We start from the raw sequence: 18,929 nt of genomic DNA on the forward strand, positions 1-18,929 counted from the left end.
ACCACGTCTGGACCAGAAGAACCTTATTCAGGTTTCGAGTCCAAGACCTAGTCACATTCTGCTGAAGCTGACGCTTTAACGTCGCAGAAACGAGGAGATACATTCATTGAGGTCTTCCGCGATTATCAAATGATCTTCGCGCGGGACTCGCAAGAAAGGGGGGTCACAGACCTCTACCCGGTGCGCGTCCCCACTGACCCAAAGACACCGCCATCTTTTGTACACCAGTACAGATCTTTTCTGGCTGCATACGTGGTAAAGCGGTTCAGGACCACGAAGGTGGACTCCGCTAACCAGTACAAGCTAGCTTCTTCCTTTGGTAACCGCCAGTCCGCCTGGAACCGGTGCCAGTTCGGCTACTTAGACCCACCATCGGTGTCTACATCCTTCTCCACACAACGATGAGCAACACTGCCGCTCACGGCAATCTCATCTATGTGGACGACTTCCTCATGCGTCACTGCACCTTTGAGGAACATTTAGCCGAAACACGACACGTCCTTTATCAACTTCTGGTAGCTGGAACCAAACTTGCTCTCAGCAGAGTTCAGGGGTGCCGCACCAGAGTTGAACACATCGGGCTCATAGGTGGCGCTGATGGGACTGAATCCCGAGCAGGGAGAGTTCACGCCATTCAAAACCTCAGAGCCCCGACTAACATGTCAGGACTTAGGAGCCCCCATGTGGTTTGCAGCCACTCCTCACAGTCCACCAGGGACTGTGCAGTGAGTGCTGGATCCCCCAGAGAACTCCTTAATGAAGACAAGCCCTTGGAGTGGGAAACACCTGCAGAAACATCTTTCTGTCTCAAACGAGAAACTCTGCTCACCTAGACCAGGACCCAGAGTTCCTCCTCCAGACAGACTTTCCCACTCACAGTCTCAGTGCCGCCCCAGCGCAGTCACATGACACAGACAAACTTGTGGCTTACGCTAGCAGACCTCTTAACAGTGTGGAGATACAGACCTCCCACTGCAAGAAAGCCTTCGCCACGACCCTAACCCATCCAGTCATCATGATCATGATGAAAATGTCTGTCAGGGCCCGCTTAACATTCATGTCGACGACTTCCAGCTCCACCTTGACACAGCCACCACGGCTGCTGTCCTCCGTCTGAACCAAGCGTTCAGCCACTGGAGCGTCCCACCTTCCGTCGACTCAGACAGAGATGCACGTCATCCCCCAGTGTCATGGCTGCTCTGTACGACATTTTGGTAATGGAGACCAACCTCCATTTACCAGACCACTCCCAGTCATCTTCCCAGATTGACCAAGTCCACCACAGCACCACCCACATACTCCGGTAGGGTAACAGCAGTGGTACAGATGAAGAGGTGAACCTCCAACGGGTGCTGGTGACCATTCGGTCCACCGTGCACCACCCCGCAGGGTTCACTCCCATCAGAATAATGACTGGTAGAGAAACGACCTTTCACTGCACCTTCTGGACCAACCAGAAGAGGGCAGTGTTGTCACGGCCTGCACAGCAGAGCCACGCAATCCATTTACTCCCTGAGAGTAAGGTTAACTCCTCCCCTAGCGAGGGGGGAGAACCTCCACCCCAGGAGCAGAGGAGACTTTTATCAGTAGGGTTTAGTGACAGCATGCTCAGATCCTATCAGGTGCATGAACTAACCCTGCCACCATCAGAAATCTAACTCCACCTCCTTAGACAACCTGAGCAGTTACAAAGCTTGAGTTGAACCGTTCAGGGAAATATAGTCACTGTAAACTCATATCCAGCTCTACTAACACCACTTAGCATGCCTTAGACTCTGTCAAGTATTGTTTAGGAGAAATAACCCCTGTGTGTAGTCAGAGATCTCACAGGAGATCGTAGGGAGATGAGCTCCTCCGTTAGCAGCTTCAGTACAGGAAGAACTACCTTACTTAGCTCCACTAACCCGGGTTGAGCAATTTCTCCAGACTAACACCACCACGGTTAGAAAACCTTCACAGATACATCTGACGTTGTCTCTGCAGTGCTATTTTAACCTCTGTGGATCCACAGAGCCAAGAGTTGTGATTTCTTCAGAACCTAATGTGCACAGTTGAAGTCTCTGTAGTGAATGTTGGGTTTTGGAAGGGAACACACACGTACACCTCCACACACCCCACTTCACTCTCCCACTCCTCACCGGAGCAGGTGCACCAAGACCCCCCAGAGGGCTGGTGGCTCTTGGACGCTTGCTCACTGGTAAACCATCGCCGATGTCATTGCACGCCCCAGGTGCAACCACCTCCAAATGTTACAGATCAGACTCGATTCCCTGCGTCCGGTACCTCCGCTTTTGTAAACTGGTCCACAAACATGTCGTGAGCTAATCCCTATCCTCCGGGAGGTGTGGGAGGAGCCTACTAACTATTTTGTAACCACCTGTCCCCCTTTCCCTTTCCTTTCTTCAACTGTGGTACTTCATTTTCATTCATGTTTGGCAAACTGTACGAAATGAGTATTGTGGTAGTAGGTAGTTAGAGAGACCAGTCTGGGCAGACTTTTAACTCCTTTTCTGTCTGCCCAGACATTAGCCTCACACATGAACTGTATGAACTGTTGGACTGTTGTAGACATGATGTTTTCCAGGACATTCGGACGTTCACATGGACTCCACGATCATATGGACTATATGGCCCAGGTTTGCTCCAAAGACTGCGACCAGCATCCCACTCTTCGGAACAAAGGGGGGATGTTGGGCTGAAGAGTCCAGTGAACTTGTATAGAAGATTCTCCCCCAGAGGAGAAACACCAGGGACAATGAACAGGCCATAAAACAGCAGGGAAGGAGCCAGAGACTCCGGAAGTTTTCCAAACCCCCAGGTTAACAACCAATGGTGATGGTCGAATCCGAACCGAACACCACAGGGGTCTGAAATTCAAGCTTGGTGAAGCTTTTCCTACCAACACGTCGACACACGTCTCTGCTGCCTCGGTACGGTAAAGAGGGAACCAAAGTAGGTCCAAAGGACATGTAACACTTCTGGAGTAATTACAGTGCCTAAATCAGTACTAGGGTGAGTGCTAGGTTAGACTACTGGAGCAGTAATGAGTACCACATACTTCAAAGACCACAGACCAGAGAATAATTTGAATTTTTGCCAGCTTAAGTTTATAAAATTAAAACAGAAACAGTTGACATACAATTAACAACAGTTGACATACATTGAACAAGTTCCAATTCCCCTTTTTAGAGGAATAGCCCTTTAGGGCTTTGAGATAGTAGTTGCACTTGGATTAGATTATTTAAATTCAAGGTTTGTCTTTCCCTTTTTATTATTCAAGTTAACTCATGGTTTATTTGGAATTTTAGTAAATTTCTTAGGTTCCAAAATTCTAATTCCAGTTGATTAGGGTTCTTTTCAATTATTAACCATTTCAGTTTTGCACAGAAATTACAACCATAGTTCATTTAACTCCAATTTGCATTTCAAAAATAGGAAAATCACAACTCAAAATAATTCAGCAAACGATTGAACAATCAATTGTCTCTTTTCCTTCATGCATAAATCCTGTGTTTCCCAGAGCGCTGCAGGTTGCAGAGGAGTGTGGAGAAATACCAGTTTTTGATGAACCCACAGAACCTCCAGCAAAAGGGGGTTTGCTTTTCAGGACTCACACAGTTCAATGGTTCCTCAGGTGGCTTGCCATCGGGTTTCCTGTACCTGGAGTCCAAATTCTGACCAAATGTCAGAATTTTCCTGGTCCAACCTTAAAAGGCCTGGTGTATGAACGAAATAATATGCTTAGGTAACTTAAATCTCACATTCCATGGCTTTAAATTAAAAGTCCGTAAAAGTAAAAATTTCAGCTTAATTTAACTTAAGCCGACATTCCAGCCGACATCACGGCGGAGAGAAAAACACATCACGGCTGCGCTTCAATTACGCATCCAATTTACCCTTTGCATCCACAAAAGTAACATAATTCTGCTATAATAGCTCTCCATGTCCATAAAACAAAATAAATAAATGGAGAAAATATCCTTAATATGAAAATAAGTTTGTTTTTTCCACTCACCAAGTCCCGTTCAACAGTGTGCACCAACCACGTCACCAGGGCAAACCAGGTTGCAACAACAAGATTTCGATAGCCTTTCTAAATATCCGAGCAACTGGGAACTCTTTCCACTAGTTTCGTTGGCTCTTTTTCTCTTTCTCCTTCCAAGCTGCCCGCTCCGTGTCTGCAGAGCGTCTCATATACAGCAGCCTGGTCACATGGTCCCCACTGCGACGTGACTTCTTCAAATTAAGAGTCTTAATATATCTGAACCCCAAGAAAATAAAACAAAGTAAAATAAAATAACATGATTTATATAATTATTAATATAATCGCTTTTATTTAGTTCGGGCTTTATGGACCTGGGTTACAGACAGAACCAACGCCAGCCCGCTGGACGAGCAGGACGCAGTTTGGACTACATCTGTTGCCTTTTTCTTTTTTGGGGGGATTCTGAGCCAGAGTCTCCTCTCATCCTCTCAGCTGCACTACTGCAGCTGAAGCCAGGCCTCTGAATTCAGGACGCTGAATTCAGACCCGGTAACAACCAGTTACCGCAGCCTCACAGAACCGCACAGCACCACGGACGGTGCTGTCCAACACAGCAGAACCGGACAGTAAGAGCTTTTGCCTGGGCAGATGATTAGATTAGCGTGAAGCTATCATGCAATGTGTTTCAATGTGCTGCTGAGAAGGCCGCAGCATCTCATATGTTTGTGTACGCGCGTTCACCCGCACCAACCAAGTCCGGGAATCGGGTTTTCCAACTAAGAACCAGAGGTCCAAGTGAGCTCCAGTCCACTGGAAGTTCTGTGTGGAGGAACCAGGGTTCAGAACCGAGCGTCGCCAAAATTCTCTTTCGTTCTCTCTCATTTCCCCCTTCTTCTACTAACCCGGATCTGCTCGCAGCCCTGCGCTCCTGTTATCTGATCAGATAAGCTCACAGACACGCACAGCTACATGTAGCAACCAACTGTTATCTGTTGCAAGACCACATCTGCCTCGATCACCAGAGTTCTAAGCATGTCCCGACATCCACTTAGAACTCCGGCGCTCAGAACTGGGCCAATGGAACCGCCTGTTCGTTACGCCCTCGGTAGACTGCCTCGCTCCGAGCCCGCCCTCGCGCATGCGTGCTCGACGGACGTCTTGTTTATTTGGCCGCTACGCAACCGCCGCATCCCCAGAAAAAGCGAGTCAAACGCCTCTAGTGGTCGCGTGGGTCATCGCAATCCCTCTTGACGACCACCTGGTGGACGCCTCAAGCCATTGCGCTCTCCCTCTGCGTGCCGCCGCACGCCCCTAGTGGTCGTCACGGTCACCACACTGACCTGCCAACGTTATTGTGTATTTATTGTCGACAATTCACTGGTTTGTAACAGTCTGTGCGCGGATCTCACACCTTCCATTTTACTTAAGATTGTTATATTTTATGCAGAAATATTGACTAACTTAAATAAACTTTTTACAAATGAGACTGATATTTTGGTATTAGCTATTTCCAGTTTATCTGGTGGTGCCCCAATTTATTATTAATATGAAAAACATTTATGCAAATACATTTTTTTAATTAATACATTATTTTTGATAATTCATGTTTAAGTAATTACTCAATTACTTTAGTTGTTAATGAGTAAATGACCGTTTACTTCAATTTATAATTTCAATTTTTCATAAATTACTTCGTGATTTACTTTCAGTAATCTATTACAGTAATTTAATGCTAATAAACAACCATAAATCCCAACAATATGGAAGAATATGATAGAAAAAAATCCCTCCTTTTTCCCCTTTGGTGGGGTGTCGCCTGATTGCCCTTATGAACAAATTGCCCATGCCCCTGAAGTACAGTAATGAATCATGTTGCTTTACATAATTTGTTGATACTTTGGCTGTCCTGTGAGAACCACGCTTCTCTAAAACATTCACGAGCTGAAGAAAACGCCTTTTCTACTTCATTGCAATGCTTTAGCTACTTCATGGAGGGTTTATCGCTTGCTGTACTCTTTACAAACGGTTTCACCCATCGGAGAATATTCAAAGTTAATTTACGTTATGTAATGAAAAAGGTTCAACCTACGGTGCTTTAATGCAATCCATCAGTAGAATTAATAAGCTTTAAAAGGACTTGTAACGTAAACCACTGGTGTAACACGCTGTTATTTGCATCATTGATATACAGTATGTTAGTTTACAGCAGGTATATCAACGGCGAGCACACGCAAGAAACCATACATTCATAACATTTTCAGGAAATTTAAAAGTAGCAACTTACTGCTATGCAGCTCGTGCCTGCACGTTTGGGTTAAATGTGTCATTCCCTGTCTGACAGTGGAGGGAGCCTCAGTGGAGGGAGGGAGCCTCACAGTGGAGGGAGAGAGCCTCACAGTGGAGGCTGCATCGGAAATACCTGAGTGGAGGTCCTGCAGCCAGACGCCTGTTGATCCGCAAAGTTTTTTTTCCTTAGTACAGGTCAACCTTTGTTGTACCTCAGAAAGATTACTCTTGTTGTCAATACTTGTGTCAGGATGGTACATTGTGAAACACATTTTAATCTCCGTCTGTTTTGCAGTGTGATGAAGTGGAAGAACTCCTGGGAACCAAAGACAAACATTCCAGAATTAAAGTAATAAATGTATTAGTTACTGAGTGTTATCAGTGAGGAGACGAGCCACAACGATCAAAATGATTTTAATCCTATTTTTTCTTACAAAAACTTTTTGGGGTGCGTTCCAAACCAAGCACACAGGGTGGGGGTGCAACAGTCCCCACACGGAGCCGAACAAGCAGCTGCAGGACCAGAGCCCCCCCCCCCCCAATGGAGGCAGCTTCAACTTATTTCTACTCCCGGTCCGCCGCCTGTTTCGGAGGAGGTTGGGGGGGTCTGGCTCTGCGCGGTGGGAGCATTCAGGGCGTTGTGCTGTAGCAGGGTGGATAGAGGGGGGTTCTGGGGGTGGGGGGTGTCAGTAGTCGTCCCCCCGGCTCACCACCTCCTTGCAGGTGGGCCGGAGCAGGATGGTGTGCTCGAACTGAGCCGTGTAGCAGCCCTTGGTGTCGCAGAGGGGGGGGTAGGGATCCACGATGCCCAGGTCACACAGGTTCTTCAGGGCCATCAGGTACTTGCTCTCGCCCAGACGGTCCAGCCAGCGGCGGCAGAACGCCAGAGTCCCAAAGTTCTCGTTGATCACGTTCAGAAGGTGCTTCGCACGGGGAAGTCTGGGGGAGGGGGGGTGTAAGTGAGGTCCAACTCCAAAAACGTGTTTGGTTTTGTTATCAAACAAATTTTCCTAAGTGACGAAGATGCGAGGAGAACTCACCTGATTGGTACGTGGCCCACATCGAAGTTCTTCATGTAGTGGGAACACTCCATGTCGTCGTGGACGACGCCTTTTCCCGTGCTGCCGAATGTCTCGATGGCGTAGACCTCGCCCTCCTGCAGGACGTCGACAAAACACCACGGAAAAACCTCAAACGTGACGTCTGATCCAGAAACATCAGTTATCATTAGAGTAGATCCAGACGATTAGAAACTGGAAACACGGCTGGAGGAGAGGAAAGGGGCATTTACCGTATTTCCTGGACTACAAGTCACTTTTCCCCCTAAAGTTGTGTGATTTATACTGGAGAAAATATGGTAAATATTTAATTTGAGGATTTTCTAGTGTTTTCCTTTCCAGACAGATCATTGATCAGGAACATGCGTTGTTCACTGTGAACCAGATGCAGCCTCCAGAACTCCTGAGCGTGTGGTTCATGTTTTGTTTCTGGCAGTTCTTTTACTACGGAAGTGAAGCAGCCCTCACCTCCATCCTGGTGGCTTCTCCTCCTTTAACGATGGGCACCGTCTTCCCAGCGTGGATTCTGTACTGACCAATCGAGTGTCCGTTCAGGTTTCTGATCGGTTTCACTGCAACACAGAACACATCAGCAAACCGCTCAATAAAAAACTGAACTCCAACAGAACAGTTGAGTTAAAAAGTCTGAGATCATCATTCTGGTTTCATCCAAGCAGAAAGAAGATTTTCACTTGAAAAAAGTTAAAAACAAGTTGAGAAAAGATTTCAATCGCTTTGATCTTTAGTCTGTTTATACAGACATAAAATTGCATTTGGACATATTGAAGCATTAAATGTTTTTAAAGCTGAATGAAAGCTGCATTTTTAGTCTGTGGAGCAGATTACTTATTAGTCTGCTGCACTTTTTAAAAAATGTTTTATACAAACTGCAAATTCAGAATAGAATAGATAAAAAAAAAAGGCACATCCACAGGGAATTTATTAAAAGTGCATCACGTTTTAGAATATAACCATTCTAACATGTTAATCTTAAACTTTCTGGATTTCCTAAAAACTGCAAATAGTTTATTAAATCTTCTGGGATCACGAGCAACAGTTTTATTCACTGCAGGTGTTGTCAGATCGAAGCTTTTTCTCCTCGTCACACGACTTTAATCCTGAGGCCGTCTGCGCTCCACATCCTAACGGTTGTATTCAGAGGAAACACTACTCTCAAAGTTACTCTAAAAGTTACTGTAACGTGGAGTGGGAGAGAGAATGTGGTACCTTGGTAGGTTTTCCCGTCCAGCTCCACCTCGTAGGACTCCATCACCTCCTGGATTGCCTCTCCAACGTCACACAGACGTACGTCGATGCCGGCGTTCTGAGGAGGAGCGAGGGCATGAAGACGGCAAGAGGTGCTTATGTGTGTGTGTTACTGTGTGTGTGTTACTGTGGTACTTTGATTCCAGTATTGGTGGCGTCCTTCACGGCCTCCAGCAGCTTGTCAAACTTTGGATTAAATGTGACGGTGAAGGCACAGTCGATGATCCGCCCTGCAGACACACAGCAGGGTGCTTGATTCATTGACTGTTTTGATTTCCACTGTCTTAGGACGAACGCAGCCAGAAGGGGACAAAGGGGCGGAGCCCATTCTAGCTGGACAAGCTGTCCGGAGGAAACGCTTTGCTTTTTGTTTCTAACTTTGTGGTTGTTCAATGACTTTAAACGCCACATTTTTGCGACACTCATCATCCGGAGGAATCACACTGGTGACCGGGAAGAATGGCTCAACAACGCCACCTGTTCATTTGGAAAAAATGCCATTTCACCTCGAGCTACGAACATCAGCACACAGTAACAACCCAAAAAACTCCAAGCAGTGTCTGACACACAAACTGAAAGCTCAACAGGAAGTCCACTAGTCTTTTTCTCACGCAATGTAGTCTAGGAGCTAATTCCAAATCACCTGAAACATGTCGTGGTGATAGAAAAGAGACTGGTGAGCAAAGCAAAATATCTGAGGGCGTGGCCTAACGTCAGACTTTGGCCACGAACCATGAAGTGCAGGGTAAGAGGCCTTAACAAGGTCAGATCAGCGTCAAACTTGACAAACTGCATCAGTGTGAGCCTCATCACAGCCATACTGCAATTACAATCATCGGCCACAGCGCCAAGTGCGGTCTGCATAACCTGCCCTTTCTACAACCGACATCAACTTTCACACGCTTTATTAGATGACATAAACACGCCAACTGAGAACGGCCGGAGTCCTGCCAGTAGCGAGGACTCGCTAAAGGCTGCATGTAGCTTTAGTTAACTTATTTCTTATTGCTCCCGTCGCCGCGTTACCGTTGATGTGCGTGCCGAAGTCGATCTTGCAGACGTCGTCGTACTGCAGGACGGTGGTGTCCCCGGCGTTGGGGGTGTAGTGGGCAGCGCAGTGGTTGAGTGAGCAGCCGGTGGGGAAGGCCAGGCCGGCGTTCAGCCCGTTCTCCTTGATCAGCTTCCTGGAGCAGTCCTCCAGCCGCTCGCTGAGCAAGAGAGAGAGGTGGAGGAGGACAAACGGCTGTGGTGACACAGAGCTGCAGTTTCCTCGGGAACACAGAGGCGACGGTTGGAATCCTCACCAGATCTCGATCATGGTCATGCCGGGTTGGAGGAAGCTACGGACGTGCTGCCGGACTTGTCTGTGTGCCTCGGCCGCTTGTCTGAAGTCACTCCACACCTCCTCGTTGGCCTTGTCCAGCACTCGCTTCTCCTCGCTGGTGGTGCGCCACGCCGCGCTGCGCCTGCAACACACACCAACACACTTCAGATCTGAGCTGATCGGAACCACATGAAGCAGGAACCTTCAGCTCTCAGGAAAATCCTTCAATAATTCAAATGGACTGTATTTTTTTTAAGGCTCCCGTTTGAGTGCTGCTTGTCGTCATCGTCCCCTCACACTGAAACACGTTAATACCAGTTCCTGTGATTTCCTGGGTGATGTTTTTTTTTTTAGTACAAAATAAAACTAAATCAGGTGTTTAGGAGCAACTTTGGATCAGTCTCAATCAGAAGGTTGCAGGTTTGATCCCCCTGATATCTGGTGTGTTAATAATGTAAAATGTGGAAAAGCACTGTGTCGGCGAAATCCATCTAGTAAACGTCTTTAGAAATGAAAACATAAGAGGACATTCCTGGCTGCTCTACAGATGAAGGGAATTAACTCCTGTGCTGGTGACTAATGTTTAACATGGAATGAGAGAGAAGCTGTTTAGTAGGAATAACTCGTATTCTGACACACTGCTTTTAATTTCTGTGTGTGTGTGTGTGTGTCATACCCGTCCTGAGTGGAGGGGTATTCACACTCCTGTCCGATGGGGAACACTCCCCCGGGGTACAGCTCACAGATCGGCACAGACGGAGGATCGGTCTGAGATTTCGCTGAGAAGAACCACGGAGAACATGTCAAACTGTCTTCCTCTTCAATTTACTGGAAAAAAACAACTCTGGTTGATCCATCTTACGTCCTTTCTTCTTCTTCTTCTTCTTCTTCTTTTTCCCTGCCGAGTTCTCTCCATCGTCTCCGTCTGCAGGAGAAAGAGCAGAAGCCGTTATTAAACCGCTACGCCGCTGCCGCCGTGCCGCACCGCGGACCAGCCGTTACCTTCCTCGCCGTCTTCCTCCTTGTCCTTCTCTTGGATGGCCTGCTTCTCCAGCTGTTTGGTCACCTCGGCCATGCCGTCCGCCTCCGGCTCTGTTCCTGCAGCACAGACGGTTACAGAGTTTCAACACTTCACTGACCGAGTGAGGAAATCTTCTCCTTCATTTAATCCTAATTCATAATTAATCTGAGAGGCTGTGATCCTCCAAACACATGCCACCACTCCTTCAAAATAAATGCACATTTATCAACACCGACAGAAAAGAAATATTGTCAGTGGAATAAACAAGATTCTTGATTTGAGGACTTTACAACCCAGCAGATCATTTCTGTCCTTCATATACCATTTTCAATAACCTGGACTAGAAATTACACTTTTGCTGTTTGGTTTCTCTTTTCTCGCAATACATACCATGTTGGACCTCAAGATGTCACTACAGGACAACAGAAAGCTGTACAAGATATTTATCCAAGGTGACAAAGATGAAGGGTTCACCAGCCGGCCGCTTAAACTCACCACTGAAAAGAAACTTTAATAGCAGAATGTCACTGGCTCCATCAGTGACATTCTGCTATTAAAGGAGACATAGCATGCTTTTAAATCCTTCCTTTTTACATATAAATCATACAGTTGTGGTCTATATAAAGCGGAACTGCAATGCTTGGGTCTGAATTCCTCATTATTAGAGCTCCACAGGCCCCTTTTCTACCCCTTTTCTGATGTGCTTCTGAGAGCAACTCGTTTTGGGGCGGTCTCTTCATACCCCGCCTCCTCTCCAGGTTGCAGAGGTGACACTCGGTTCAACTCCACCCTGTTCGGCCATCTTTGTAGTTTGATAGAACAGATACAATTATCGAGCGGCGCAGAAACTTTATATTCACACATTATTTACAAAATGTCAACAAGGGAAGATTTGTCCATCCAGCCATACATGTTGGAGCCAGAGTCGGACCCGGCGGAGCGAGATGAAAATGACCATGATGCACCTACAGAACAACGTCTTCATATGGATGTAACGCAATGGTGTGTTACTATATTTACACTAACTTCTCCATCCATGCCCACTACTACAATACTGCCTGTATTACAACGACTATTTAACACAGAAGTTACATTCTAATCTAAAACGAGCACACAGCGCTAACATATGAAGACGGTGCAACTGCTAATGCTAACAAAACAATGACAGGGACGTCTTATCATCACACTTTTTAGCGTTATATACAGCTTACCGAAGTGCTCTGTTCGTCGTCTCCATAGATAGAAGGAACTGACCGCTCAATCAGACCAAGTCTTTCGGCAAATCCTTCTTTATACTGGCGGAGGTTGCTGAAGCAGTCGTCCTTAAAGTGATTCGCGCACACAAAAATGACCTTACCCACAGATGTGGGTACATTTCTGTGAAAAATAAAACTCAACCAGGCACTTGGAAAAGGTTCTGATGCTGGGAGACGGTGTAACGAAGCTTGTGGGTTATTACATCCAACAACCGAACATTTCCACTTATCCTCTCGTAACTTCGGCACCCTTAGGTTGGACTACAAAATCGCAGCGAGAAACAAAAATGGCGGATTGCTCGAAATGTCGATGTCCTAATTTGGCAGTTCCGCTGAGAATACTGTGACGTCATTGTTCAAAAAACGTAATAGAGAATAGAAAAATCGAAACCGATCGCAAAATATGACCAAAACAGAATATAAAGATATACCTGAAGAGACTACTTTGAACTTTTCTGTACTTCTAAACACTCTAAATATACAACAACATGCATTTAAGGGCTAAAAAATTGGATTTAGCATGATATGTCTCCTTTAAAGTTTCTAGCAACAGGAAGCAAAACACACAGCAAGTTTTCATTTAGGCCTCAAACACAAAGACACGACCTCCTGCTGCCAGTCAGCACAACCTCCACGGAGAGAACAAGATCTGCTTCAATGATCTAATGACAGATTAATAAACCCTGCATAGAGAGAACCAGGAGTCAGAGTTCAGGTCACAAATCCCCCCTCACCATGAGACGTCATGATAAAGCCTTACGTCGCTTGTTGTGGTTTAGAGTAAAGACTTCTGTGATTTTATCACATTTATCCCTCCAAAAAACATTCCATGTTTCATTAGTATTAGTAAGTTACGCAGTCACCGGGAAAAAAGTGCTTGTAATAACCCTAACCCCTGAACCTAGGCAGTAGTAAGTTCAGAGGTTAATGTGTGGGCTGCAGTGATTGGCTGAATCAGATTACACTACTTTTAAGTTAAATAAAATACTTCAATACATGTTTTATTGGTGTATTTATTAACTAGGCAACACATTGTAACCTTCACACATGCAAAAAAATCTAAATAAACCACTTTAAAAAAGATAAATAAAATATCCCATTTCTTGGGGGTGCTTTGGCTGTCCTGGGGGAGCTGCAGCACACCAAGCCCCCCCTGGCGCCGCCTATCAAATACACAAACAGCATCAAGACACCCCAAGCCGTTTCAACGTTCAACTTATTTTAAAACGACGTGTAATCTAGTATTTCATCCTTCATGTTGTGGTTGTTTATCTTTCGCTGCTTCGAAAAAGAGCCTGGAAAACTAAACTCACATTCATTAGTGTCAATTATGTGGAGGATTTCTGCATAAAGTACACAGCTGTACCACATTCATAGTATGAATCAAACGACGTGTGTATAAGTGCTCATGTTTGTTTGTACATAATAAGATTTCTGTACACATGATCCAGTTTGTGTGCAACTAGGGAAGCACCGATCCATGTTTTTCCACTTCCAGTGCAATCCCAATACCTGAATGTGGATATCTGCTGATACCAATACTGTTCTGATACCAGAGCTCTGTTTGCTTTATTATTATTATCATTACTGTTGATTTTATATGAGGCTGTAATAAACTCCTCTCTACAGTAAATGTACTAATGTATACATGTATTCTGTCAAAAGACAACTTGAGGTTAGTATCAGGACAGTAAAGGAAGCAGTACAAAGTATTTTACTTCCATGTGGACAATGTGGGGGTCTGCGTGACGTCATCATCTCGTAATAAACTAGTTCTATCTTTAAAAGCTCAGAATGACTTTATTAATCCCTGGGGAAATTCTTGAGCAAGGCAGCAGCAACACAATGTTTCCAGCTCTAACGCAGCTCCAACCATTGGGACTATTTTCAGGGAGTTTAGCGTGGAGTAGGACGCAGCTTCACGGAGGTGTGAATCGCCTGCTGACAGCCTGGAGGAGCTGCTGCTCATTGTTTTGATGTCAGTGCTGTTCTCCTCCCAGAGCTGGAGTTTGAAAACGCTGACGTCTGGCTGCAGAGCGCCGTCTTGTTGGACTACGTTGCTGTATTGCTTTGCTAACATCCACGTTGCTGTGTTGCTTTGCAAACATCCACGTTGCTGTGTTGCTTTGCAAACATCCACGTTGCTGTGTTGCTTTGCAAACATCCACGTTGCTGTGTTGCTTTGCAAACATCCACGTTGCTGTGTTGCTTTGCAAACATCCACGTTGCTGTGTTGCTTTGCAAACATCCACGTTGCTGTGTTGCTTTGCAAACATCCACGTTGCTGTGTTGCTTTGCAAACATCCACGTTGCTGTGTTGCTTTGCAAACATCCACGTTGCTGTGTTGCTTTGCAAAGATTGCACGTTGCTGTGTTGCTTTGCTAACATCCACGTTGCTGTGCAAACATTCCACATTGCTATGTTGCTTTGCAAAGATTGCACGTTGCTGCGTTGCTTTGTTAACATCCACATTGCTGTGTTGCTTTGTTAACATCCACGTTGCTGTGTTGCTTTGCTAACATCCACGTTGCTGTGTTGCTGTGTGGTGTTCTGAGTTTAAAATCCCTCCAAACAGCAACATGTTGCCATGAAAAGTTGGATAGCACAGTGCTACTTCCCTAGCCTGCTCGCTGGCTGCAAACTGTGGAATGGATTTCCTGCCTCATTCCTCCTGGTCTCATTGAGACCCGCCTCCCTTCAGGAAATCCAGTCCACAGTTTGCAGCCAGCGAGCAGAGCAGCAGCAGGGAAACACGGGATCATTTCAGCACCATGAAGCAGACCAGGACCATGGATCAGACCAGGACCATGGATCAGAAACCTCTGCAGGTTGGATCAGAATTTCTGATCTGTGAATTACGTTGGTATCAGAACCCGACCCTGATACTGGATTGGACCAGCCCTGTTCCTACGTGCAACAGGGCTGCAAGATATCACATATGAACAAGCCTTGTTGTCGAAGGCCACTACAACATTATTACATATAAAAACAAAAGAAGTCAATGTGATGGTCGTACTCTGAGTTAAAGACAAACCTCTGGAAGCAGATGGACTACACACACACACACCTCATACTGTAGCTGCACATTATATCATTAAAAACTAACTACTGTCTCAGGATTCTAATGAAACTGAATTGCTCAGGTGCAACTATATAAATGTATTTCTTCTAATAAAAGTGAAATATTCCTACAGTTCAGTGAGCAGAGTTTGGAAGGAGGCCGAACCCTGAATAGTTCCTACAGGAGTATAAAGGGAGAGCCACGCTGGCTCTCCCTTTCCTTGCATAACGACTAATGATAGAATTAGGAAACAGGAGAACTCTGTTGAGGAGAAGGAGCAGCTGGCAGCAGACGTTCGATTCCAGGACGACTCGACACTGAACCAGCGTGCCGCTGCTCTGCTTCCAGCCCGCCGTAGTTCGGGAGGCCTGACGGCCGCAGCGTCTGCTCCTTCGCTCCACCTCAACCAGCGTGGAACAAGAGGATCAGCACCAAGCCTGTCTGCTGCACCAGACCCACTTCCTGTACAGCTTTCACAATAAAACTCCTTCGCTGACAGGCACAACATGTGAAAGTGAAAACAGCCACAAGGCTGATCATCGCAGTGCCGAGTACATTAAACCATTTAGAGAAAACAAGTGAGTGAATGAGGTCATATTCCTGTATTCATTCCGACCACCATGGTACAACATTTAGAGTATTTGTTTGTCAGCCAAGTTGAGTATTTGATCATAATTTCACACAATTCATGACAAATTTAGACGTTTGGACAAATCAGGACATTTTCAGCCGATATTTCAATATAACAACATATTTTCAAAGACTTTTGTTAAAATAATCTTGTATATAACTTACTTGCCAAAAGTACACTTGTTTTTTGCCATTATTTAGTTCAGTGAAATATCCAAAACTGTCAAGGTATTACACAGAAAGGGAATTCGTATATGAATATATTTCTTTGTCTGAATTTTAACATAATGACTGAAACGTCTGAGGATATCTAAATAAATAAATTCATAAACTTTATAGATTTTCCATGATTTTCAAAAGATACAAAATTGATTAGAAAAGTTTTACTGCTTCATTATCATTCATGTTACTTAGATATTTGATATATGATGTAAGTATGCATGTATGTTTATTTAGTATGTGTGGGTATACTCAAATATAGGTTGTCTAAAAATAATCATGAAATACAAATTTAATTATCGATATTACCAAGGGGGTTATATTTGAACGTGTGTGTGTATATATATATATATATATATATATATATATATATATATATATAAAGAATATCTTATCTTATATAGGTACTTCGGTGTGCGTATGTGATTGCCCACGTTAGAAAGCCATTCGTCTGAAACGGAAATTACATTAATCATTGTATTATATGCATTTAGATCTATATTACAGGTATTATAACGGACATTAAATTTAGTTATCGCCGTGCTGAGACGTCATACACACGCGCCTTTACTTTGAAGGCCGCACGCGCTGAGTGACGCGGCTCCGCCAGCTTCACGTTAGCTCCATTAGCCGTTAGCAGTCTGAGCAGCGAGTACCTGCCGCTGCAGACTTGTTCTTCTTCTTCTTCTTCCTCCGCTTCTTGGCCGCCTCCTCCACCGGCTCGGCCTCCTCTCCGTCCCCCGCCTCGCCGTTCAGCTCCCGGTCCTGGACCGCCGTCTGCTCCGCGGCCCGCTCCGTCACCACGTCCGCCATGATTGCAGGCTCTGCGGGGAAAGGAAGCGCGCGGGGCGGTGGGAGTGCTTTGCGCGGTGGACACTTTGGGGACACTCGGAATTATAAAACCTATAAGTACAGTACATATTTATCTCCTTTATCTTTGTAATTGATATATTTTTATTTAAATTATGACATATCTCTTAGAAATAAGTTGATTGACTTTGTGTGTTCCTGGAAACATCACAGCACTAAAAACGTTTGAGTCAATTTGTTTGTGCGTTTTAATTTTTCAACATCAAGATTAATGGAAAAATAAACATTTTTGTTGCAAAGTTAAACCAAACACCCCTATGAGTTGATGTTTCGTTCTGTACCGATATTTCTTATAACTTAATCTATTTTCTATAAGCGTAGTAACTATAGCTGTTGAAAATCCGAGCTTTACCTGAAGGCAACACAGAGTAAAATATGCTGAAGCAGCTGAAGCTTCAACAGAGATCCTGAAAATCAAAACATCTCACTCTGAGGCAGAGATAAAGAGCTGAAACAAAGATCCTGAAAATCATACATCTCACTCTGAGGCAGAAATAAAGAGCTGAAACAACAGTGTCATCATTGTAAATAAGAATATAATTTAAAGACGCTGTAAACTCCCTGCAGTGGGATGAAAACACACAGATTGAAGCCTGGTCTTATAAAATGTAAACACGTTTGCCTTCACTTTCATAAAACAGTTTAATAACTCACAGCAACGTTCTGCCCCACGCTGCAGTAGCACTACCGGAATAACCCACAAGGGGGCAAAATCATGTCGCTTATCAAACAAGTGTAAAACAGCATCTATGACGAAGTTGTTGGACATTTAAATTAAAATGATTGATCTGGATAAATGAGGCATTAGTTTCCCTTGTGTAATATTGAGCAACCGTTAGAATTAAAACAGCATTTGAAATAAATCTTAAACTGAATGAATCACGAACAAAAATGGGCTTTAATCCTAAAGGTTTATATTAAAAGTGTTTTATTTATACCTTTGACTTAGAGTATAACAGCATCTTAATGAAGGTAGTTTGCTGTAAAACTTGGTTTGAACAAACTGAGAATTTCTAAAGACGACTTAATGTTATCCACGTGATTCCCAACCTGACGCCCCAATAATGTAGGCAAACTGAACTTTTCTCCACGTCCTTCCATCCATCCATCCATCCATCCATCCATCCATCCATCCATCCATCCATCCATCCATCCATCCATCCATCCATCCATCCAGGTTAGGAAACTACTGGTTTATACTTTAATAACATGTATTTTTATTTGGAGTGTATTTTCCAACACATCCCTCTGAACAGTGAATCAGGATTTATAGGTGAAGCTCCAGGTTGTAAAACTCTCAGCCAGTTTAAACTGGTACATTTTGAAAAATGAGTAACTAATCAAAGTTTTTAGGTGCAATGTGATCTGGGTGACGGTGCTCAGACTGCCACCCCCGCGACCCGGAAACAGATAAGAGGGCGAAAATGGATGGGTGGATGGATGGATGGATGGATGGATGGATGGATGGATGGATGGATGGATGGATGGATGGATGGATGGATAATCAAAGTTTTTGCCACAAGAGGAAGCCGGAGTTCAACTCAGGGTTGCAAAACAAAGCCAAACACCAACTTTTCTCCTGCGAGCCGTGAATTTGTACTTTTTGGGTGAAAAGTGAAGATTAACAGATTACGAAAGTTATAAGACAAACATCATATGAAGCTGGTAAAACTACACCAATGTGCTGGATTATGAGAAGATTTGGCAAATTCTTTCGTTTTGAAAAATAATTCCAGTGACAAAAGTATCAAAAAGCCACAATTATCACCAAAATGTAGAGCCGTTAATGTAGAACGTAAGATAAACCATCAAAACTATAAGTGTGTTCTTGGTTCTCTGGTGGTGTTCTCTATGTTCTGTAACTGAGTTTTTATAGAAGTACACATCTTTGTGAATTGGCAGTTTTTTTACTTAAACACTGAAATAAACCAGAAGTCAGACGCTGAGACACT

At 44.6% G+C, this 18,929-nt stretch overlaps 1 protein-coding gene across 1 annotated transcript; it reads right to left on the minus strand.

The window, feature by feature from the left end:
* Positions 1 to 6,066: 6,066 nt before the first annotated feature.
* LOC308127294 (methionine aminopeptidase 2-like) lies at positions 6,067 to 16,972 on the minus strand. Its single transcript, XM_080492239.1, has 11 exons — positions 16,764 to 16,972; positions 10,922 to 11,017; positions 10,782 to 10,844; positions 10,596 to 10,698; positions 9,900 to 10,061; positions 9,622 to 9,803; positions 8,731 to 8,825; positions 8,557 to 8,653; positions 7,798 to 7,901; positions 7,312 to 7,427; positions 6,067 to 7,210 (listed from the first exon to the last, which is right to left on the minus strand). Exons 1-11 carry the CDS (start codon positions 16,918 to 16,920, stop codon positions 6,958 to 6,960), a joined length of 1,428 nt encoding a protein of 475 aa, XP_080348365.1. The 5' UTR covers positions 16,921 to 16,972; the 3' UTR covers positions 6,067 to 6,957.
* Positions 16,973 to 18,929: the final 1,957 nt, after the last annotated feature.

This window comes from Lipophrys pholis, assembly GCF_963383615.2.
Source record: "Lipophrys pholis genome assembly, chromosome: 22".
In the NCBI taxonomy this organism is placed as follows: Eukaryota; Metazoa; Chordata; class Actinopteri; order Blenniiformes; family Blenniidae; genus Lipophrys; species Lipophrys pholis.